We start from the raw sequence: 25869 nt of genomic DNA, 5'->3' as shown, positions 1-25869 counted from the left end.
AAAAGTGGACTTACAGATTGTGATCTCTTGTAATGTTGGTACAAGAAAACTGCTCTGTGCAATGCAGTAGTAAAATTTCCCACGTTAACTTCAATTCCATGCAGCAAAATGAGCTTTCTTCACACATTTTCTGTAATATATGGGATCAGGTCACTGCGACACTGCAGCTAAACATATCTGTACAGAAAAACACTGTGCTCCTATTCTTTGGACATTCCAATGCCAATAATATGCTTCACTAAAGAAAGCACAGAAAATAGTACTGCCACATACACAGCAGCATCTCAAAATTAGGTCCCAGTTGAGTTGCTGATGAAGAAGTGGATACACAAAGACAAGGAATTAGCTAGCCTGTGCTACTAATGTTCTTCCTGCTGCACAAAATTTGACAGTCAAAAATGGCAGATAAAATTTCAGTGGTGATTATTTAAATAGATTATTTTACAACTATCACTTAAAAATCAAAAACACTGAGGCTGCACAATTGCTATTTCTTTGAGCACTGTATCAGAAATACATTCAATAAAAAGGATGTTTAAAAAATCCAAAGACTTATAAATCATATGCGCCTACTGTACTGTGTCTTGTTTACTGCTGCTCAAGGAAACAGTTTTTCTTTGATTTTATTTTAAATAAGGTATTAAATCTCAGAGTGATAATCCTGAAATAATTTTTTTTAAAAAATAACAAAAAACAATCCTTCACAGTGCTCTGTGTCTCACGACTTGCTGTTAACTTGCACCACTTCCCCACTGCACCTACTATCAAAACTGTATTATCTCCTAGTTAGATTTCAGAAATCTTAAGTGAAGTCCTGCTCCATGCATTACATTGTATTTTCCTCAAAAAGAGAAATCAGATACTCAAATACTTGCATGAACCTAAAGACCTTATCCATAATGTCTTGCAACTGTAGTAGGTTAAAGGAATCTCTCTAAGGAAATACTGAAGGAATGAGGATGCCTCTACTGCAAGAGAAGGCTGACACGTACTCATTTTCAAAAGGACCTTGGGCCACAAGGAAATGGATGGAAATATTATTCTTTTGTGTCCACTCCACATTAATAACAGTGGGGGGTTAAACTGTAAAATGAAAGACTTCAAGTCAGGCATTAGGAAAAAAAAACCCTCTAGTTGAAGTGTGAATCCTCTCATGCCTGGAGAGGATTGAATCTCAGTCGTTCAAGATCTTCAGAACAGGCACAGAAAACATCTGTCAGGAATGACATAGGCATATAGTACATAGGCATAGTTCAGCTTCTCTTCAGGCAGAGAAGCAGATTACACGATCCCGTAGGTGCATTCCTTCCCTGTTTTTCCTCCATCTCTACGATATACACATCTGTCCTCGGAGGTGGTACTTGCACTTTGTGAGTTTTCCTATTTATTTGTGGCTATTTTCCATTTTCAATCTTGCAGGCAAAGAAAACAGCAGGAAGAAGAGGCTAAAATAAAGAGAAATAGAGCCTCACAATATTCTAACTGCAAGGGTAATTAAACATTCAAACAGTTCAGTAGGGTATCAGTGAAACTGATGGATTTGAAATTACTTGGATGTTTAAAACAAGATTAAATATCTTCCAAGAGGTCTCTTTTCAGCCAGTCTCAGAGAAATCCTGCAGCATGTGTATTCAAGAGGACATGCTGAATTATCATAAAGATCCTCCCTGGTTGAGATTCTTTGAGTCAGTAAATCTGAAATCCCACTTCACAGCAAGAAACCTTTTTTATATAAATGTATACATTCACTTTCTGACTCTGAAGTTAAAAAAAAAAAAAAAAAAGAAAAGAAAAAAGTAGGTTTTGTTACATTTGAGAAATGATTTTTGTCAAAGAGTTTGGAATCAAATTTTTAACAATGTTCTCTCCTGAGACAAGAAAAAGAAAATAATACTATATAACATTAATAACATTAATTTTTATACTTGCCTCCGAGGAACACACTGCTTAAAGGAAATTATCCAAGCATACAGAACAAAGTGCAAAATGTAATAAATATTAACAATGCAGTGGTATCACTGTACTGTATGACCACATAGAAATTAACACATTTGTTTTAATCCTTAGGATAGGGAGCTAACAGCAAAACGGATGGCAATTTAAACAGTACATTTGAGAATCACCTCATGAGCTAACAGGCGTCATACTCAAGAAGCATTTTCACAAGTACTTAAAGTGCTTGCTAGTATACAGTGTTCCCTAAAAATATATCTTGGATCTGTCTCTGAAGGTGTCTGTCTGCCAACTCAAACTATTTTTATGCTGTGGGCCACGTATCATATTTTTTGAAAACGAACTGAAGTGTGGTACTCAGAATTCTAAATAATAAAGTGCAAAATAAAGTTTATGCCATTCTAGTGACGGAGAAGTGTCTCAAGTAACAGAAAAAAAGCCCCACACGTTATTAAAGCAACAAGATGAGAGAAAATACAGAGGCACGTGATACAGAAAATGAGAAGCACGTCATAAAGACAGTGCATCACAACAGCCTGATAGAAGGGTATGGGGAGAATGGGGCACTGGTCAGCTGAATACTGTGTCAGAAGAAAAAACCCTAAGAAAATAAAAAACACAGAAAGAATAAAAAAGAAATATAGGCATAAATGCTCTTTTGAGCATTTCAGCACTTGAGCTTAATTTCTGGAACCTGGGGGAGGAAGATGTTCACAATTAACTCAACATAAAATGAAAATGCAGAAGAGAAGATCAACCATCTATCCAGAAGCACAAGACACTTCCTAATACTCTGAAATCTCTCTCATGAAAAGTAAGATTTACCAGACTACCTTTTCCTTCTTGATTTACCATTTCCAATTGGAATCAAGAGAATAACTTATAAGCTGATAGGAATTTATCAGCACTTTCCTATTACTCAGCTAAAGAAAAGCTTCTACTTTTTTTTTTTTTTTTTTTAAACAATTTGTAAGAATCAACCAATACCAGTGTAAAAAACAACCCTGCTGCGAAAAGCCTTCCACCAGGAACTCTGATGATCACCACATGAAGGATGTGCTTCATAGAGTTAAGAGAGTCAACGCCTTTTGCATACATAGCACATATATAACATGAGTTAATATCACAATTGCTTTTAGCCTCGTGCCTGTAAAGAACATGGGCTTCCAGAAACATTCTGCTCCTCAGAAGTCTCCACCAGTTCAAGAGGATTGACAACATCAGAGCCTTCTCTCAAAGGTACAAAACTTATTTTTCAGAAAGCTGGTAAATTCTCACTTCCTTGCAGTTATGAAATACAAGCCACCACATATCTTAATCTTCATCTACAGGCCAACTTTCTCCCTGCCTCTGTTAATAATAAAGGCAAGATAAGCTATTAAACACTACTTCTACCCATTTAAAGAAGAATTTAACACTGATAGTATATGGAGTACTAAGGCTAGAGACAATTATAGAATCAGACTCACCTCAGTCCCCAGAAAGATAATGGAGCAGCTAGTCCTGGAAACCATTTTTGGTTATTATTTGGTTTCATTAATACAAAAGACAAGAAAAATCATCTACAATAGTCAGCACAGCTTCAACAATTTATGTTTGAGCAACTCAATAAGCCTCTACACAATCAAACAAGTAGACTGGTAAGATGAGAGGAGAGGAGTAGATATTGTGTACCTGAGTTTCAGTAAGGCCTTGCAAACCAACTTCCGTAAGATCATAAGCAACCAGTCAATAAAGGGGCTGGATGAACTGTGAGGTGGTCTGAAAATTACCTGAACAGCTAAGCCCGGAAAGTAGCCATTAGTGGCACTAAGACTAGCTGGAGGTCAGTAACAAACAATTCCCCAGGGGTCAATACTGGGTTCAGTCCCGTTTAGCATCTTCATTAATGATGGGGCAGAGTTTAACATCAGCAGGTTTGGAGATGACAATCACTGTGAAGAGTGGCTAACGAGTCAGAGAGTCATGCTGCCATCCAGAGGGACCAGAGCTCAGCAAGGAGAAGTGCAATTTCTTTTTCTCCATTCAGCACTAGTGACATAAACTGGAGTACTGGGTCCAAAACTGGGCTCCCCCAACATAAAAGAGACAAGGACACACAAGACAAGGACGGAGATCAGTGAAGGGCCATGAAGATGCTTAAGGAACTGGATCATCTCTTGTATGAGGAACGGCCAAGAGAGTCAGGGCTGTTTAGCCCAGAGAAATCCCATCAGCATACCTGAAGAGAGACTAAAAAAAAAAATAAAAATAAAAAAATGGGGTCAGGCTCCCTTCATTGATGCCCCTGCTTGCACGTGGGGCTGGGACCTCTGCTCTGGGTCACCTTGCTGGGGCAAGCTGGGACTAAGTGGCAAGAGGAGCCTGTAACCTCAATAATTTTGTGACTCTGTATTTCAACATTTATGTCTTACTATAATAAAAAAAATGGGAGTACAGTAACAAAGATTTTAAAGCTATCACGTATACTTCAGAGAAAAGACTTAATGACTGGCCAAGAAAATTAGATGGTTTTTACAGTCCCAGTACAAAGCTTTCTACATTATTAAAAGACTGGCATTACACAACAAAACAGTAATGCCTGTCTTGCATTTTTGTCTAGTGCAGTCTATTTTTTTTATCTGCAAAAAAATTACTAAAGACAGGTATAAGATATCTACTGACATTTTTAGGTCAATACACTTTCATAGTGTCTAAGATATTCGGATACAACAAAAAATAGCCAATCATCACAAAATTTTGAGATACCAGAAAAGCATGCGTTTTGGGAACAGCTAATGTGTTCAGTTACAATATCTGTCACAAAATACAAGAGTGGTTCTCAGCATCTTTTTCAACAGTTGATGCTGTCGTATCATTTGAAATGTTAAGTCCCACTCTCTGCATAAATAGATGTCATGCACAATTTTAAAAGGTCTAAAGAAAGGAGGGATATTCCTCCCTTCCCTACAAGTATACATCTACAATCAAAAAGTAACTCACACTGCAGACATAATACATGTAAAGGAAAGTACAGAAGCCCTGCAGTCATTGTGAGGAGTTGCCATCATTAAGCTGATTACAGTGACAATTACATTGAATGTGGAACACAAGGCATAATATCCGAAGCTTTAAGTGAGCTGGCAACACGTTACCAAATGTCCTCAGAGATCAGATTTCAAATGCAAGCATCCCTGAAACGCATAGGAAATTTTCTCATGGATTGAAAGTTTCTCTTAAAGATATAGTTTACACTACAGGGCACAAGAGCACAGACTCAACTGTCAGTCCAGTCTCCTCATGTTTTTAACACAGTGATTCTCAAAAATCTACCGCAGATGAAAGTTCATACGAACTCCCTTCTGCCCAAACATGCGCTTCCCAATTGAGAACATATTCCACAGATTTGGCTTATAGCACAGGATGTATATACTGGGCTTAATTGTGCCTAACAATCACCTTGGCCAGAAGAAGGTATTTTCAGATGGGAAATGTGCATGAACATCTGTTTCCCTGTGCCCGATTTTAACTGTTTCTTCATGAAGGAAGACATCAAAAAAAAGAAAAAAAAAAAAAAAAAAAGAAAAATCAACATTCATTTTTGCATTAAAAAGAACACATACTCCATTCAGTCCAGCAAAATATTTCAGTTAAAAACGATACTCTGAAAATCTTGCAATGGATTTATCTCAATTCCTCTGTCAGCAATGTTCAAAACTGAGTTCTGAGAACATATGTCTATGAACTAAGTCACCGCAGGAGCCAGGCAGGACAGCTTCCCAGTACGCAATGACCAAGGATATCATGGAACTGATCCATCTTTCCTTTCCTCCATAATTAGTTTTGAAAAATTACTTTTGATCATCAACAGTTTCAGGCAACTGCTATAAAGAGTAAAACGTTATGCACAATACCTTCTTTGGTTGGTTTTGGTTTCCCAAGTGTGCAGTTGGATAAATTAGTGAGATTAGGGAAGAATTTTTAATGAGAGCAATAGAACAGTTTGAAGTACCATCAACTTAAAAACCACGCAGCACAAACAGCATCCTTGACTACTCTGTATTCTTATGACCCTAAATAACTGTGTTTTGGTTTCTTTTTAATAACTGAAGTTATATAATTTCATTCTAAGATGGTGTTGGAAGAGTTGTGGACCTTTACTCCTCTCTTTCCCTCAAATGTTGCCAAGAGTAAATTTCTTTTTAAAGTGTGATTCAATTGTGATTATGTTCTTGAGAAAAATTCGAAGGTAAAGTTAAACAAGCAAATGTGAGATTTATTAAAAACAAGCTTTTCTAGACTTTTCAAAATAGTCAAAATTGATGTCTACTTCTGTTCACACAGAGAAGATTTAACACAAGAAAACTGGTCAAGCACTAATATGTGTCTAATATGGTCAAGCACTAATAATATTATATATTATATTATATATATATACACATATATATGTGTATATATATATATATATGTATATATATTATATATATACATATTATATATTAATATATATAAAAGCCCTAAAATAAAGCAGAAGTCTAGAATAATAAAATACATAGATAACCCTGTTAGAGAGTAGGGAACTATTTAGCACTATTTAACACACCTCCAAACTTTCAGATAAATGAAACAGATCCCACTTTAAGCACCTAGGTCAGAATCCAACTCAGCTCACCTATACCACACTCAGAGAGGAAAGTTCTTTCTGAGGAGTAAAGAAAGACTTCTCAGGATTACTAATTCAGCATTATCCTGAGACTAGGAGGGGGGAAAAAAACAAACAAAAATAACCAACAAACCACTGGACCTCAAAGAAAATCTTACAAAGGCAAAATACGAACCATTCTGACTGTTGACCATATAGACAAGAAGCTTTTACTTTCCAGCTTCCACAGCACCAAAAATATTGTTATGAAATAAATACACTCCTATTGATTTATTAAAACCATCACAATTAAAGAGGGTTTAGTCATCCTCCAAGCCATCTAACTCGTGTATCTCTGTACGTTATGAGAAGAAAAGGAACCATGGTACCAGTCTACTTTCGTTAGCTTTCTGTAAAAATAGTGCACAAAACTTAACCTAAACTTGCAATTCTTCACCCATGTTCAAAAGACAACATTCAATTTAGGACTATGAGAAAAAAAAGTCCAAACTAAGATTTCAGAGTATTTTGCCAAAAATGCACTTTTAGAAAAATGCTTTTTTTTTTTTTTTTTTGTAATGTCCATCTGCAGGTTTTCCCAATCCAAGCCTTACAAGTTTTGCTTTATTTTGGAGATGAATAAACAGAATCCATAGAATTACTCTATCAGTAAAAAATATTCTGCTCTCACAAGCTCAGACATCCTTTTATTTTACCACACTTCATAAAGCATTGCAAAAGAAGCAGCCATAAACTTGCAGGCTTACCCAGCTCCTTGTTGTATCAGATGCAGACCATCCAAACCACAAATTAGTGACCTTGTGTCTTTGCCCCACTCTCCCCTTCTGCAGGTATTTTCTGATATCTGCACTTACTGACAAGACAGACAAAAAGAAAGCCTCTCACAGCAGGTATGGAAAAAGACTTAGAACTTAGTCTGTAGCTTCTCGAGCAAATGACATCTCACAGAGAGAACATGATGGCCACATCACTTCATCCATGTATAATATGAGGAAAAACTTTGCAACTTCTATAGGGAAAGAAATTTTAGATTCACTCTCTCCCAAACAAAACAAACAAACAGATGAAAAGAGGCTGCAGTAGTAAAACGTGTTTGTCCTTCACTCACAGAAGAACTGAGAAGCGTGGAAACAGCAGCAGGAAACCCCTGCTATCTGCAAATACAGTATGCCACAACAGTCCAGAGCAGATCTGCACGTAAGGTAAACGATCTGCTTCCTACATTTCAAAAAGGCAACGCAGTCAGTGTAAAGAGAAAGCTTGCATTCCATCCCACTAGATTGCATTCTGACATCCAGCAAGACTATTTCAGGCACCATGGGAAGAACTAAAACCTAATCACTCCTTTTTGTCAAGTATTATTCAAGTGAGAACTACTAAATTACTAGTATTTTCAACAGACAGAACAAAATATATGCACAATATTTGGCAAAACCGGGATGCCAAAAAGTAGGTGAGATTTTGTAGGTAGCCTAATACACTGGCATCTACCAATATGCTGAATTTATTCACTGCTAACACTTCCCCATGCAGCACAAAGACAAGAATTTTACAGGCTGGTAACGACGGAGCTGTGAAGCAGCCTACACCACTACTTTTCACAGCATATTCTAAGCAATTCTCTCACTTGGCCCTAAAATAGAATGGAACTGTCTCCAGATTACCACTTTCCCAGTTGTCAGTTCAACATACCAGTAAACCAGTTATGGAAAATCAGACAGAACCAAAATACCTTAAAAGAAAAATTTAGAATGGTGAATGATGTACGTGGAAGTACATTAATTCCCAGTTTGTCCAAATAGTTAATCCAGCACTGCCTACTCCCTATTTTTTTCTGCCTGCCCTTACCATCACTCAAATAAATAAGCAAAGAAAGAAAAATTAGGGTTTTAGATTAGTTGACTGAAGATTTTGACAGTGAGTATAAACTTAAGCCCTTGCAACATATTCTAGCTTTTCTTGTCACTAAGGCTAAAATTAAAGCGTGCTTTAAATGTACATTAGAAAACAGTGATCATCTTCAGATAATCTTTTTAAACTTCAAGTAGCAAATTCAAGTAGCACATTTTGTATAAAATAGACTTTTCTCTACTTAAAATTTTCAAGTAATTTACTGAAATGTCTTAGCAATTTCATCATCAATAACCTTTATAATAGTAATACCTATGGAAAACTCTCTTGCTAAACGGAAATGGAGCCACCTAAGCCAGACATGCAATAAATAATTCAGTTTTCAACATTAAAATCTCACGTACTACACTTGTGTTTTTAAAATGTACAGATATAAAATGTAGACATTTAACCTATTCTTTTACACAGGGCATTTTTTCTATGGATTGCTAACAGTTATTTTGATTCTGCTCTTGGTAATTTTTACGATAAACTGAACCTGCATTTCACGCATTTATTCTGACAACACAAGATAGTACAGCAACACATACCCAAAATTACTGCCAACAGGGCACTCGCCCTGCACTCAGGTGGTCAGATGGATCTTTCTCACTCACGTGACATCCCACTGACTTCACTGTTTATCTGGACATAAGGGTTCCCCTGTGGGAATCAAATGGCTAAATTCGGATATGAACCAAGGGCAGGACAAGAAGGCTTTTCCTGGATTGCCACATAGTGTTCTATGGCATTTGTTTGCTCTCACCTGCCAAGGAAACAGTATGGGAGTTGTAATACGAAGTAGGTCTTGCTGCCCACAGCACACACAGTTGCTGGATGGCTGTATCTGCTTCCCTCCTCACAGCAGCCTTGCTGAAAACCCACAAAGCTGCCAGTGCCTCTTTCATGCCAAGTCAGAAAACACCTCTCCAACCATGAGGCATAATGCTATTTATTTACTGTTTGCTCTTTCAAGTGATTTTTCCTCCTACAGTTTACCAAAGAGGAGGAACAGAAAAATAAAATACATTTATTTTTCTCACTAATAATAAAAATAACTCTAATAAACAACTTTCTTGGAAACTTTTTTACTTGCTCATTTGCAAGTATCATATTTAGCATGATTTGACACATTTGTTGTATCAGTTACTTTTAACAAATACATTCTCTGTCCAAGAACATATACATTCCATTTTCTTAATCTCAATGAAATACACGGCCTCAGTAGAAATACAAATCCTCTGATATAATAATATACGCAACTGGGTAAATAGGCGTTGTTTATCAGAAGTGTTTCTAGAGATGTATCCAAAATATCTGCCCTTTCTCAGCTGTGTAAGTTTCACTTTCTCTAGCATCTCTAACCAGATGCTGTAACAAACACAAGCAGAAGATGTAGGATGAAGCTCAGCAATGAATTTACAAGCAGAGGCTGGCCAAAGCTGCATACATTTTGCAAATGTAAAATCATATGCAGAGCTTAAGAGTGTAGAAGCTTTAAACACTAGCTGTCCTTTGCGGAGATCTGTCATGTAACACTAAAGGCCAAAAAAGCAAAAAAACAAAAACCCCAACAAAACAAAACAAAACAACAACAACAACAAAACAAAAAAAAACAAACCACCAAAACAACAGGAAAAACAAAACAAAATTCCCCAAATATCTGTAAAGTTTCTGGGCTGATTTTATACGCAGTCTACACGTAAATGCAGTTGGAAGTCATGGGGAATCCCAAATGAGAAATTCTTCCCAATTTCTGCAGAAATCCAGGCAAAGAAATAAATTTCAAGTTTATATGTTAAAACCTAAAAATACCTCACAGTCATGGCTCTCGACATGCAACCCAATGAAAACATCTGCATAACAACCTTATCAAGATACTTAAATCCATCAGAGTTCTGAAAATTATGCAATTATGCTGAGAAGTGGATGATCAAGGTATGTCTGTAAAGCGTCCTTTGCACCATGTTGTTTTGGACAGTTGGATTAAGATTTTGGAAACTCGTTTACTTTAAAAAATAAACAAATATTCACATACGTAAAGCTGAATGCACGTACCACTAATGTAGATAAAAACTTGGGCTGAGAGAAACCATTTAGCATTCCAGTGTACCCCCTAAGATTACACATTTTTGTTTTCCAAAACTCAGCATTCAGGTGCTAGGTTGGGGGGTCAGGGTGTGGGTGAAAAGAAGAAAGACTACATGAGAAACTGTATGAAGAAAATGTTTCATCCAAACCCTTTAAAAGTACCAAATTCTTTATAGCACAGTTTCTATTGCTTTACTGTTTTAGACCTGTGCTTAACAGAGTAATGTAGACCTGGATATAACCTCCAAAGGAAAGAAAAAAGGATTTGAAATAAGGCATCCCGAATTTTCAAAGGGCCCTTTCTTCTAATCTATCTGCTTGGATAATGCGCCCAGAGTGGCATTTTGTAATGACAGCAACTTTCCAACAAATCAATAGTTATTTAATTCCCAACAAGCTCTTGAGTCCATTAAACCTGATTACATTCACCCATTTCAGTTGGGTGCAGTTATTTTTCCTACACCAGCACTTAATCTATAACAGGAACTTATGAGAACTTTCAAAAGCAATTTCAACATCAATCAGTATAGAGTGAAAGGCACGATTTGCTTGTAATTATTTATTGGACAGGATGGCAAAGGGCCTGACTGAGCTCTGGTGTCCGACCTTCACCCCCAAATTCTAATGGATATTAAGGCCTGCTTGATGTGTTTATGTGTGCTACTGGGTCTCACTATATTAAAAAAAACAACAACAACAACAAAAACATTATCAGCTTGCATGCGCCAGCAGACATTTTTTCAATACTTGATAATAGCCACTGTGCAATGCTATTTTTCTTTTTTAGACATATATGTCTGATATGAAGACTGAAATGAAGAATAATTCATGATCTTGGAATGCCAAATGGACCTATACAAAAAAAAAAAAAAAAACTGTTTCATGTTTTGATTTCACCTCTACACCTACCAACTATTATTGTAGCAAAGGAGCACAACAAAAATTTTAAACAAAAGCCTCTCCTCCAAAGTTAATTTGACTGACTGCTACCAAGACACAGAAATGCAGCACCATACAGTATTGTCTCTCGAGCCTTTTTATACATAGCAGCCATAATTCCCACCTATAGGAGACATTTGGGAAATGCTTGAAAATTTTACTCGAATTCTCTCTTAGAATATTTACTACTAAAAACAATGGAATAGCTTTTGCTTTATTAATGCTTACACGATCTATAAAAATCTTAAGTCTAACAACAGAAAATTCCACTTTTTGATAAAATCATTATAAAAACAGACATCACAGCAACAGTAAGTACATCCAGTAACTGCCAGTTAACTTCTAAAACATAAAACTCTCACAAGCAGGATTTTGCACTCTCTTGGCTCAAAAGTAACACAGGTAGTCTACGATATATTTTTACATACACAAAACCCCACAAACCCCTCTTCATTCAGCAAGATGCATAACATATTAATTAATGCTTATTTAACACTATACATACATGCTGTGCTAAAACACTTAACCTAAACACATCACGGTAAGTTACTTTGTCTTATGATCTGCCGTGGGAATGCTGAGTCCCTCAGAAACGCAGAAGGGATAGCAAATCCTCTGCCCTGTGGTCAACCTCGTGAAGCAAAGGCATGAATGTTAAATAGCAGACAAATCAATAGAAGCAAATATAGCTCAACTACACCATTTATTCAGCCATGAGAGATGTCAATACACAGATTAGGGTGATCCATCTTTTTGATTTCCTACTGTCTTCTCACCGAATACATGAGAGCTTTTGCTTGTATTAAAAGTGTTTGCTTTCTCAACCATAAAAATTCCAATTATTACTCTAAGTGCACTAGAGTTAAGTTGCTTGTTGGAAGCGGCCTTGCATTACCTGAACAAGTCCAGCGAAGTATGGTGCTGCCGGCAGAATCATTGGCACTCCATATGGATGTAGCAAAACTCCTTGAGACGACAACATGGTTTAAGTGATAGTATTACTCCCACTAAAGCTAAACACATCAATTGAAAGTTAGGGGAAAATCTATATACCAACTTCTTCCAAACTCAGAGCTAGAACCAAATAACTTCTGTCAGGGGCAAAGCCCACATCAGCTGTAAAAAAAAGAAAAAAATTGACGTCAGCAACTGTTAATGTTAAATTTTTCTTCAGAGACAACAGATAGAGACAACAGCTGCAAAGCTAACTCTACCAAAAAAGGAAGGTGCTATTTTGGGACCAGCTTAAATAACATGACTAACCAACTACTCTTTATCAGTTCAGATTAAGTAATAAACACATACAGTTCAAACTCCCCAACCTGGATTTCAAACAGGATTAGAACTAATAATGATATATGAATTGATATATATATGACAACAGTCGCTATCAGAAGCTTAAAAAAAAAAAAAAAAAAAAAAAAGATTATGATTGTGCAAATTACTGCTTCTTTGTATTTATTAACTGTTCGACAATATTCATGTGAGAGTTGAAACTGAAGCCTGTTACATTTTGTACATATTGTTTTGATTCATTGTATTTTTCTTGCTTATTTTGACTACTAGAACTAGCTATCGCTAGCTAACAACTTCTTAGTGTACATTATATTTTAACGGCTTTTCTAACCTTTCACAACATCTATGTTGTTGCATTTATCACAGCTTTTTGAAAAAGACGAATTTGACCTTTAGAGAATTTCATTCTGTTCTCCAATTAAACTCAGACTCAGTGTAAGAGACAAAAGGGATGAATTCAGCCTGATTTTTTTTTCCCTAAGCAAAACAGATCTACTGCTCAATGCACTATTTGCAAATAATTCTCTTCTACACCTAATCATTTTTACTTCAGACAAAACAAACAGTCATTAACATTCGTTACGTATGCAGTATATATCCTCAATTGCAGATATAAATTAATGACAAGAATTAAAATTGAGCAAGGTATTTTTAATTTAATTAAGAATCAAGTGTTTAAAACTTCATGTTACAAGTTAGGAAAGTATTTGTCATCCTCTCCTACAGTTTCTGAATAACCAGGGTGCTCTACATCACTAACTTAAGCTACTCGATTTTGTTGCATAATTACTTTTCCAGATAACTAATTGCAGACAAGATTTGATGTGATATTCAATTATTTAATGTCACATTTTGACCATCAGGAAAGGTTTTCAGTAATTGATTCTCATGTATCACAGCAGCTGTATTGTGTGATTTAGAAATCTAACTTAGCAGGTGCATGTTGACCCTTGTTACTAACAGCCTTACACCATTTCTAACTTTAGATGTTAAACAGTGACCCTGTATGAGGCTTTTCTTAGAGGCTGCCAATGAGCACAGCAATTGTCATGTGATGATGCGATGTTTACCTAGGTCCATTTTCTTTTTATAGAGTGGCTTCACGTTTCTGTTGGGGATAATGCTGTTCACCTCACTATGCTCAGCTGCTATTTATTTTTTCTTATTGAGAAATCAGTAGTTTAAATTATTAAGCAAACTCTAACCTGGCATTTTTTGCCAAAAGATTATCAGAAATTTAAATACAATACCAGTTATAATCTTTCATACAGAAATACAGAAAAAATGTCATACAGAAATATATCAACAAAATACATATGTGAGAAAGTGCACTGTCATTGCAACTCATTTAAAATTATTTCACTTCTTAAAGTATACGCTTCAATTTTAACCATTACCTTTTGCTTGGTCTAACAGTTAGCTGCACTTGAAAAGAAAGTTTCTTTCACCTTGCAACAGAGATTATAAAATAGGGTTTGCAAACTTTATTTAAATTATTCCAACAGGACAACTGACATAACCACAGATAGGTGAGTTGCTCTGTAAAAACCAGTTTTTGTTTCAATACATTTGTAATTGATCTGATAGAAAACCAAAAGAGCAAGATGATTCGTATAGGAAAAAAAGCAGGCTCAAGGGAATGGTGAACATTTTCATTAATTATTTTGGTTGATTAAATTTCCCAGCAACGAAGTTGGAAAGTTAATGAGGACGTTAAGAGTTATAGAAGGGAATCTACATGCATCTATAGGAAGAACTGCTCAATTACAACAGCTGTAGAGGAAATCCTTTATCCTTTATTCAGGTAAATGGAAAAACTGTGTTATAATAGGAAATGAAAAAAACTAAGAACACATGGAGAAAATGGGAGGAAGAAACTTTTTAAGATAAGGGCAATTCTTACGAAAAAAAAATCTTAAGAAAAAAAGCAAAAAACCCAATTCCAATATGTAGTTTGGTGTTGAATAAGTGAGGTTATAGAACAGCTTTTCCAATCCAATATCTTGTCAAAGGAATCTAGTGACATTAGGCAGCAGTAGTCTGAACTCTTCAACTCACAAGAGGGCCCTTCCAGTCTTTTTCAAATAGTATAAACATTCAAGAATAATGAAAATGTAAAGTGTTTTAAAAACATTTATATTCACTACATTTGAGGTTGGAATATGTAAAAATAAACTTTGAAAATAAACCGTAGTTACCTGTTTTAATGAAAGGATGCTTTGCTTGCCTCACTATAACAACATGCTTCTAAATTGTATAGCTGTATGGCACTCCAACTCCAAGCTCTGACTTTCTGGTTGGGCTCTTTGATGATGTCCCATGTGTGCACCAGCTACCTAAGTTCGCACAAACCTCTGTGAATCAAAACCACAGAAGTACATACAGCTTTACTTGCATCTCCGTCCCGTGCCAAATTCTGAATTTACGCCAGTGTAACTAATCACATTCACCAGTATATACCAACAGACTTGTTTTCACAGTAAAGTCTCCCTCCCAACCACACAAAATGGAAGTTTCTTCAGTTTTACTGTTAGCGTTAATTGTCACACTTGTTCTGCAATAATTCTTAGAACGTATAAAATATCATTATAAGAAGCGCTGACAACACATGGAACAAGCCAGAAGAGAATTAAATATGCTAATAATCCTATCTTAGTTTAGCATAACCTACAGCCAGATTAAGGCTAAGCATGAGCCTAAAAGTTTTTACTAGCAAAAAGTTAGAATGCTCAGCGCTGTGCACACCAATCGCTTATCTGAAGTCACTGATGGTGACAGCGGCTACATCAGTATTTTCACTGCCTGCAAAAATTGCAGATCACCTATCTTAAACAACTCCACAGCTCTCACTTTCACACATTCTAGAAAATTATAACATTGCTAAAAAAAAGTACACGCTAAGCCATTTCCGTATGCTGAGGGCATGGTTCTATCAGCTGCTTCCAAACCCACAAGTGTTTTTCCATTAATATTTTTTACGGATTTTCTGATACTGAAAATTGAATAAATGAAAGACAAGAAAAAGGGAAAGAGAAAATAGATGAAAGCTACTTTTAAGCAGAATATGTAAACAGAAATAAAGTGGTGGTTTGTTTTTTTTAACAACAGAATGTTACTAAAAGACAGGAGACAGATATTACACATGAAAATAAATCCTGAAGATTCTGAAGTGTACTGTATACTAAAAAACAATAGCAGCAATATAATTCTTTTATCACGCTAGCCTGAACAGTCCCAGCTTTCACCACCTGAGTAATAGCTAAGAAGCTCATAAAAATTCAGTTATTTAAAACTTTTTTGCCACAATAACACAATGTACTATGTGAATTAATTAAACGACTTCAATTATTCTACAAATGACCGAACAAAAATAAAACTTCCGAAATCTAACATAGTAATCCCATTATGAACTTGCCTCCTAGAAAGAAACTGATCTGAATAGCTGAGCTGAAGAAGTCGAGAATGCTAAAGTAACAGTAGAAAGTCAGCTAATGCTACAGTGAGGAATAAAACAAAAAGGTGTTGTGCTTTAGACATCTTCCCTTCTCAGGTCTTTACATCTAATGCCCTAACATCTGTAGTTTTGCTCCTGAAGTGCAAAGGGCATTTGGACACCACTCTCAGACATAGAGTTTGGGTAGCCCTAAGTGGAGCCAGGACTTGGATTCCATGATCCTTGTGAGTTCCTTGCAACTTGGGAGAATCCAGGATTCTACGGTGTGATCCCATGAAACCATGCTATTCCACCAAGGCAAAATTAGATGCTTATTCATGCTGTGGTTGGAAATAAAGAATAATTTAATAACTTTTTTGGAGCCACATTGCCTGGAAAAGGCAGATCCCCGCAATGCAGTAATCAGCAAATCAATGTGTGCTTTAATCTGATCCTGACAGAACTGATCTATTCAGACCACATTCCTGCCAAATAATTAATACTTCTTAATGCTTGTATCTAGCCACAAAGAAAGGTTCTTCCAAACACTGTACAATACTAACAAACGTCAAACAATTCCTACTCCCTTCCAACATTAGGCTAAATTTCCCATTTCACATATCATAAATAATTCAAGTTTCACTTTGGCATCCTCTTTATGGCTTATGCTATTTCATATTTGATACCTCTTAGTTCTTCTTTAAGCCTCCCTTTTTCTGGCCACCTTTCCTGTTCTCCATTTTCTCATTAAATTTTCTTATCAGTTTTCCAGTATATGAAAATTCAGAATGAAGAAAAGAACATGGTTTCCAGGTCTCTTCGGGTAGTTTTCCATCATCTGCAGCAACTTTAGAATACTGGCTCAAAAAAAGCATTGCCAGGTTTGTTCCGACTCCCTTGCAATGAACAGGGACATCTATAGTTTTATCAGGTTGCCCACAGCCTAGTCCAGCCTGATCTTTAATGTCACCAGGAACAAGGCACCCATCACATCTCTGGGCAACTTGTGCTTCCTTACCCTTATCATAAAAAAAACTTTTTCCTTTTATCTAGTCAAAATCTCCACCCTTTTAGTTAGAAACTATTTTTTGTCTGTCCTATTACAGCAGCCTTTGCTAAAGGGTCTGTTCCTGTCTTCCAAATAGCAACCCTTTGGATTCTGAAAGTCTGCTACCAGGTCTTCCCAAAACGTCATCTGGGCTGAACAGCCCTAAGTCTCTTGGTTTGCACTCACAGGGGAGGTGTTCCATCCCTTGAATCATTTTTGTTGCTTTCCACTAGACATGCCTCAATAACTCCACTTCTCTCCCGTCATGAAGACTCCACATCTGGATGCAGTACTTGAGGTAATGTCTCACCAGCACAGGGCAGAGGGGCAGGATCACCTCCCTCAACCTGTAGGCCATGCCTCTTTTGATGCAGCACAGGATACAGTTGGCTTTCTGGGCCTTGAGAGCATACTGCTGGCTCATATCCACCTTGCTGTCCATTAGTAAACCCAAGTCCTTTTCGGTAGGACCGTGCTTATTCTATCATCCCTCATTTGTATTGACAGTGAACACTGCCACAACCCCAGTGCAATTAGGCTTTGTTGAACCTCAATAAGTTCTCCTTGGCCCACTGTTGGAGACTGTCTAGGCCTCACTGGCTGGTATCCCACCCCTTGGGCACGTCAACTGCACCACACAGCTTGATGTCATCTGCAAACTTGCTGAGAGTGCACTCTTATTCCACTGTTGACATGAATGATGACAGCATCAAAAAAGAGTCCCAGTACTGACCTCTCAGGGACACCACTCATCACTTATTCATATCTAGACCACTATTTTGTGTACAATCTTGCAGCCATTTTCTCATCCGTTAAATATGCCCACTAATGCAATTACGCCACCACAGAATGCCACTAGGTTAGTCAGGCTGTACTTCCCCTTAGTGAAGCTATGCTAGTTAGCTAATATTATCTCCTCCTCTTCCACATGCCTTAGCATAGTTTTCACGAGGACCTGCCCCCCATGATCTTCCCCAGAAGATCATCTCCATACACGCTGTGAAAGAGGTGAGCTGCCACTGACAACCAGTGATTACCACCGCTTGAGTTAATCAGATTCAGACATTAAATGAACAGGGCTGAAAGGAAAAAGTCCCGCATGTCTTTTTTTTTTTTTCTTCTCCCTTTTATTCTCCTAAACCTTGACTGCTGCTTTTTTTCTTATAACAATACTCGTCTTCCAAAGGCTCTACTTCTACCTTTTGCTAAAACGCTATGAGACCAATGGCTCTCTGAGGGCATTTGATGCACTATCCAAACTTGACCCTTGTCATCAGCTGCTGCTATTCTACTCTTCTGTGCAAAGTTCCAAGTACATTTACAAGCTGTTTACGCCAACTGCCAAATCCCCAGCCAATTCCTATTATACTTAACAGCAAAACCAAAACACAAGATGTGATATTTATACTTAGAAGTTGCTACAATATCCATTTGCTAATCAAAAAAACTCTACTGTCCTTCAACTATCTGACACAAATATGGCTGATACAATCAGTCTACCAAGTTAATGAGCATCCCCGTTTAGACTAGCGAGAGAAAGGACAAAGGAATTGTTCTACACTCTAAAAAAGGAAGATCTCTCTGTTCAAACATTTTATTTTCTTCCGAACTTGAAGTTTCTATTAGAAAAATCACATAAGCTCTTGGGACCAAATTAAAAACTATCTGCTGCTGAAAATGAACTCGATTCCATCAACCAGCAAGCCCACAGTTCTTCAGCTAAACTGAGGTTCAACTTTTTTTTAAACATACAATCCAATGGCATACTTGGGAAAAGAAAAAGTCCACTGTTTTAATGGTAGCTAATGTAAAGATAACCAAGATAAATGATAATACTACAGCTGACTTTGTGCTTCCAGACAGAAGGACCTCAAGCAAAAAGCTAGGAAGCATGTTAGGGAAACAGTTTGCATTTCTAGAAAAATCATGGCATTCAGACTGCAGAACAAGTAGTCAGAGATTATCTCCAATAAAATAGAGCAAACATGGGCTGCTGAGCATGTGGTCAGCACTTACTCTTTGCTTTCACTGACTCCAAACTTTGCTTTTTGCCGTCAGAGCTGTGCATTGGTTCATCTGCTGCTTTAGTATTTCACTGACTAAAAAACACCACATTTACTTTGTGATCTATTTGGAATGCTCCCACAAAGATAACTTCTGCTTTCTTTTCCTGCACTGTCCCGCAACATCCCTTTACTATCTCAGCAACCATAAGGTACTTGTCATCACTTTCAAGGGCTGACTTCAGCTTATTCCTACCCTGCCTACTACTGTGAACTACCAAGAGATCAGTTCCTTTTTCACATTACCCAGACTTATCTCCTCATCTCCTAACTGTACTGTAACTCAAAATGCCATTAGTACTTTCTCCTATGATTTTCTGGTACCAGTTAAGAACTTCATGTAAATTTTTTTTCAGTTCATAAAACCTCAACCCAGAATGCTACACAAAAACATTGGCATGTGACTGGTAGATGAACTGACTGCTGAAGTAGCACAATGACCAATATTGCTGTTTCTCTACAAGTCAGCTGTGTATTTATACCCATCTAATGTAGCTTATAATCACATATGATACAAGAAAATGATCATCTATGACAATATTATTAAAAAAAACACATCCAGATGTGTAAACACATGTTAAATACACATAGCATTATTATTTTCAGGAACGCTTGAAGGTAAGTATTTTTGCTGTAAACTCTTTGCTCTCTTCTTCATCATTAATAAGCATCAGTTCTGTCTTTGACTCAACTGCTGCTAGACATATTTGTCACCTGTTTAATAAAGAGTGATCTACTAATAAAGAGTGACCTACCATTCACTTCCACAGATGACACATATATGGTAGAAAGATGGAGGAAAGCAGGGAAAAACAAAGTTAAGGCTGAACTCTTTGGCCCTTGCACAAATCTAAGAAGCTGTCATCATCAATATATATTGTGGCACAGAGCACAAAAGTTCAACCAGAATCTCCCCTGGTACAACTTGAGGCCATTTCTTTTAGTCCTATCACTAGTTACAGAGAAATTTCCACTGTTGGCTTCTTTGAGAATAATCATTCCCATGATCCGGCTACTTCAGATATCCTTCACTACTTGGCTTTTGAATTTCTCTATCATTTCTTAATAAGAATAGCATAGTCATTCGGAAGGCATCTTTAGAGATCACTTGGTCCAACTGCTTGACCATTTCAGGACTAAAGAAAAACACACAACTAAGGACGTTATCCAAGTGTCATTTGAACACTAACTTGCTTGGGATATCAACCACCTCTGGGAAGTCTATTCCAGTGTTCAATCACCTTCACAGTAAATATTTTTTTTCCTAATGTGAGGTTTGAACCTCCCCAGCTGCAGCTTTATGGTGCTCTCGAGTCCTATCATCCATTGCCAGGAAGTAGTGCCTGACTCCTCCCTCTCTCACTTTCCCTCCTCAGGAAGCTGCAGGGCAATGAGGTTGCCTCCGAGTTTTCTGGAAGGTGCGCGAGAGAAGTCTTATGTTTATACAAAGTTTATGAGATTGGGAAATTCTCTACGAAATATAATCATTTCCTTGGGGGTGCATTCATTTGCAAATATACACCAGCTACAACAAAAGATATTTTTCCTTGCAAATGAAGACCAGACTGACTTCTAATCAATATCCATTCTTAATGAATGCTACTGATATACGGAAGCAATGCCATGACAGATCACCATCCATTTCACATCAGATTTTTGCCAATACTTGGGATACAACCAGTATCTCTCAGCTTCAGTTCACAGCTGTCTTCTTATTGACATCAACAGGTACAAGACAGGATCTCAGAACTGTATTCTAGAACAGTGCAGATGAGCCACCTGCTTGTCACTGTCATCTATTAGGTTTGGGTTGTGTGGAGATGGCCGATAGCCATGTAATTTTACTGCCAAATTTGGTCAAATGAACTTCTCTTTTTTGCTGTAGTCAGGCCACTCTGACTACTCCACCAAAGGAAGCTATGACTTCTTCCTGACCCCAATTAACACATTCATTATTCATCAAAGTACACTTTTCATTTGCTTCCCTGGGGAACAGCGGAGTATCACTATAAGGATCTTTCAATACAACTTCACCCCCTTAACATACAGAAGGTTTGTCGACAAGTAACAGCGACTCATTCCCCTGAGTAAGGTTCACATTAATAGGACTGGATGGTGAATCATGAGATGGCATTAAATCATGTCTCTTGCCTTTATAAATACATCATTTATGCCCTAGCCTAATCCAACAGTTTTAGTGCAGAAACCAACACAGGATACAACTCCAAAGTGAGCCAAATATTTTGGAGAAATAACCTATTCAAATCCCAAAACAATAAAGACCCTACACATCTTTAAACGTATCAGAAGGAACTGCAGTTCAGAACTGGCAAGCTTCATATTTTCTGGAACTAAAATATCAAAATTTGAAGGCATTAGATGTAATGCAAGCTATAATTCATTTCAATTCAAGACACCAACAAGAGGTTTTAAGTACTGAAGTTTAGCCAAGAAATACAATCTAGAAGCATTTGAGGCAAGCAGGATTTGGCTGAAAGAGTAAGGCAACACAATTGGTATGAAGTTTGCTTCCAAATCTAGATATCACAAAGTTAAAGCTTTTTCAGATTTATTGCTATTCTATGTCTGAAGACAATTCAGTCTTGGAGGTTCTAATGCAACTGTTGAAGGAGACGATCCCACGTTCAGCCACAGGATAGAATAAAAAGGAAAGGATAGAATACATGGAAAAAAGGATAGAATACATGGAAAACCATAACATTATTGCACCAGTGCCAAATGATAACAGGCCTCCATATCGTTTTACCAGTTTACAAGTTTTTTTTGCTTTCTGGTTACGACTGTTTCATGTTAGAAAGGACTAAAGAATTACAGTCTTTATAATATCACACCTTCATTTAGGTTTTAATCAAACATCATGAGTGCCTTCAGAATGTAACAGCAAAGGACTGGTATAGTTTTGAGCTAAAAAGAAAGGCAAAAAAGGATTATTTCTTTTATTTTTTTTAGCTGATTGTAGCTTATATCAAGGCTATTCGCAGGATGCGGCTAAGATTTTACTGGTCCAAGAAAGACAATGAAGAGCAAGTCTTTAAGAACTGAGATTTGACCAATCCTCCTGCAGTACAATAAATGTGGATCAGACAAGAAAAAAATAATTCTCCTTCCAAAAACACTTCATGTAATCCAGTACTACTGCATACAGTGGAAGTTAATCATCTTTGCTATAGGCTATTGATCTATTTGGCTACAAGAAAAAGAACGTTCTCAGTCGTTATTCTCTTCAGTTCAGTTCTGATTAACTCTTTAAAATCATACAGACAGCTCTCCATGGGACTAATTCCTGGTGAAGCCATGCAAACAAGCCATGCCAGCAACTGCCACAGCTCAAATGCTACCTGCTGTAATCCATCTTCCCTAGTGAGACTGAGGGAACATCACTTTCCCCCGGAGTTTCCATCAAAGCCCATTTGCAACCACAAACAGGCATAAATTATGTGTATAATTTTAGTGCAAATAAGTACTTAAAACAATTCACAAGCAAAATATACAGAAATATAAGAGAAAATACACATAACTTGTACAATGCATTAATTTTACATCCAAGCTGAGGACCTCTTCTTTAGTGAAAGTCAACAGACTGTGCTGATCCACCCCAGCAGAAGATCTGACCCTGTTTTTCCCTCCCATTAAAATTTATGTCAGCATTGCACATCGGAACAAAGCCCCTGAGCACTCAGCTGAAGACACCTGTGTGGCTTCTGTACTGTAGACAAACATATATGTTTATTTTAAAGAGAAGCTCCTTAGAGACATGCCCTACTGAACCATCCAGCAGTAAACACTATGCCGGGAAGAAGCAGAAAGTTTGTTTTTTTCCCCATACCTTCCCCTCAAGTTTCAGGAAAGTTAATTACAAGCAGTATGACCTCGGCATTTCTCTTTTTAAACAAATAAAAACAAAATGCTGGTTCCTTTTTAAGATTTCATTTGCCAAAGTTTATGGAATGAACAGGTCAAAATTGAAAAGAGTGAAATCCATGACTGACATTTACACCTTTCACAACTGATACACATGAATAGCTAAAAGGGAGAAATGGTCAGTCCAAGCTAAAAACATGAGATATTGTTGTTCCATGCTGAAAGCTAAAAACTACTTTGTGAAACATTTAAATAAGCAACTGGAACACCACTTCTGTAAATGATGCACTTTTGAGGAACTATGTGCATTACGCTTTCTTTCCTTCAAATTCAGTCTTACATACAACAAAGAAACAGTTTAGTTCGCGTTAAAATGATACTTAACAACATTATTTCAGTGGGATACCTGTGTATCACCCACACTGCATTAGCAGTACTTCTAAGGACTCAGATGTCCATACAATAAGCAGCTGTGGATAGCTGCAGCTCTCTAACTGTACACATGGACAGCTGAATAGCTGTGAGAATACCACATCCTCATTCTGTTCCTTAAACATTTTTAACTTTCTTCAATAACAAAGGTTACCAAAGGCCATTTAGGATATGTTCATCATTAGTGTCTGGAAATATTTTTTGGAGACAAAGCAAGGAGAGACTCTGTGAAAGTAAAAGCAGTTTGAGCCTTGCCCTCCCCAGCTGAGGCTTGGGGAATAATGTAATTTTTCACTTTTGTGTATAACTCAAGTCAATTCACACGTTACCTGTAATCAGTAAGAGTTCATCAGTGGCTGCTTCAGAAATAAAATCACACTTGATACACATTTCTGATTTTTATTTGACCATTCACAATTCAGTAGTGTTGCTTACATAAGAAATACTTAACTATAGAGCACATGGTGAAATCAGCCTAACGCATATATTATAAACTAGAAATTATTATTAAAAACTGCCTGAGATAATCAAGTATTATTAATGGAAGAGAATTTATTCAAACAAAATAAAGGATTATTGTTCAAATACTAGACAACTAATTACATAATGTACCTTTACAAAATTACATAATATGGGTGCAGCTCGTTTCTCTGTGTTCTGTTTGAAAAATAGATTGTTTAATAACCCACCAAAGCTATCTGTAAACCAAGGAAACAATAGAGCAGATGTTGACTGTTGTCTTGTGCCTCACAGACATAATTAAACACAATGAAACACTCATGCACCCAAATAATAGAGGACAAACAAATCCAAAAATGGTACTCTATAAACATAAACCTGCTCTACTGGGCACCTGCCTTATATTAATCCATGACATTTAAACCAGTGATGAAAACAGAAAATACTTATCTCCCTTCAGACCACATGACTACAAAGAATTCCCCTCTGTGGTAGCTCTAACTTCTTTAAAACTGATTCCCACATTGCTGACTTCAGAAAGCCAGGAGAGAAACACAAGAAAGACATCTTCTATTGTAGCAAAGCTAAGACAGGGCAGTCACATTTTCTTTAAGCAAACACTGCATGAATCATCAACTCTGAATGATCTAAACAGACTGAAAACACTGCGCCGTGCCTGCTGTGTAACACAAGATCTCAAGATTCCCCTGGAAAGCTACTTTTCCCTCAACTGCAAAACACCATTCTTGTAATTTTTTTTTTTTTTTTTTTTTTTTACCCCCATGCTCATTGTGAAACAAAGATGGAAAGACTACTTGGCATAAACATAAAGAGTGATTAATTTCTAGGATAGCATCCCCCATAACATTGCTTAACACCAACCCGTGCCAGAACTTTGATGAGGAGTTGTTTGGATTTGTTTTTAAACATCTTCCTTAATCTACATATCTATCAACTCTAAGAGATTTATTTTTTAGTAACATCGATACTGACCCACAATTTGAAAATAATGATTATGCGAGTAAATAAAAAACTGAGTACATATTTCTGCAGTTGCCACCAGGAAACAAAGTTTTGCAATAGAACAACTTTAAAATTAATACTCATATTCATACCAAAATAACATGGAGGCATATATTTACTAATAAGAAAAATTATCGCAATTGTAAAATGAAACAAATGCTTTAGAGTTATTACATTTTTTTCTTTTAGATAACAGGGTCAAAATTGCTTAGTTTACTACAAATGCATATTTTGTCTTTACATTTTACTTAGTTGTGTCTACAAAAGAAGGCAATATAACGTGATCTGCATCTCTTTATGTTAATAAAACCATGCTAAACTCCACAGACAACACCATAAAGCATAAATACCAAATGGAAAACAAATGGAAGCATAATGCCACTCTGAAGCAAACCAATCAACCCTAAAACAGCTGAGATAGATCTCATCCAGTACTCATTCATTCATACTTTATAGGAAAGAAATGAAAATATTCCTGAGTGAATCAGATTAAACAAACAAACAAACAGACCCTCAGCAGCTCTGGAAGATTGTAAAGCTCTAAATTCTTTTGATTTATGAAGGCAGCATCTACTGCACTGAGCAAAACAACTCAGCATGCCGGGACCCTTTTCCCTGAAATTCCTTTATTAACACAACCTGGCTCTGCCAGTGAACAAAAGCAGTGCTGCGGTGTGTATAAATCATTAATACTATGCTGTGCAATGGCTGAATTTCC

The 25869-nt window shown here is 36.8% G+C and overlaps 1 protein-coding gene across 22 annotated transcripts in view; it reads right to left on the bottom strand.

Annotated features, from left to right (window-relative positions):
- Nucleotides 1-25869, bottom strand: part of RBFOX1 (RNA binding fox-1 homolog 1) — a 743472-nt gene that overhangs the window by 219035 nt on the left and 498568 nt on the right. For 6 of the 22 annotated variants that reach the window (XM_052679522.1, XM_052679537.1, XM_052679536.1 and 3 more), the window contains 2 exons: nt 15010-15165; nt 12411-12631 (listed from right to left, as the gene is read on the bottom strand). The exons of 8 other annotated variants lie outside the window; for them this stretch is intronic. In XM_052679522.1, the coding sequence (XP_052535482.1) occupies nt 12411-12497 (87 nt within the window). In that variant the 5' untranslated portion in view covers nt 12498-12631; nt 15010-15165. The remainder of the gene's footprint in view (nt 1-12410; nt 12632-15009; nt 15166-25869) is intronic. 8 more of the 22 variants (XM_052679513.1, XM_052679516.1, XM_052679515.1 and 5 more) reach the window with 4 other exon arrangements.

This window comes from Tympanuchus pallidicinctus, unplaced genomic scaffold, assembly GCF_026119805.1.
Source record: "Tympanuchus pallidicinctus isolate F22 unplaced genomic scaffold, pur_lepc_1.0 scaffold18, whole genome shotgun sequence".
Lineage (NCBI taxonomy): Eukaryota > Metazoa > Chordata > Aves > Galliformes > Phasianidae > Tympanuchus > Tympanuchus pallidicinctus.
This window is presented reverse-complemented; position numbering and strand designations above follow the sequence as displayed.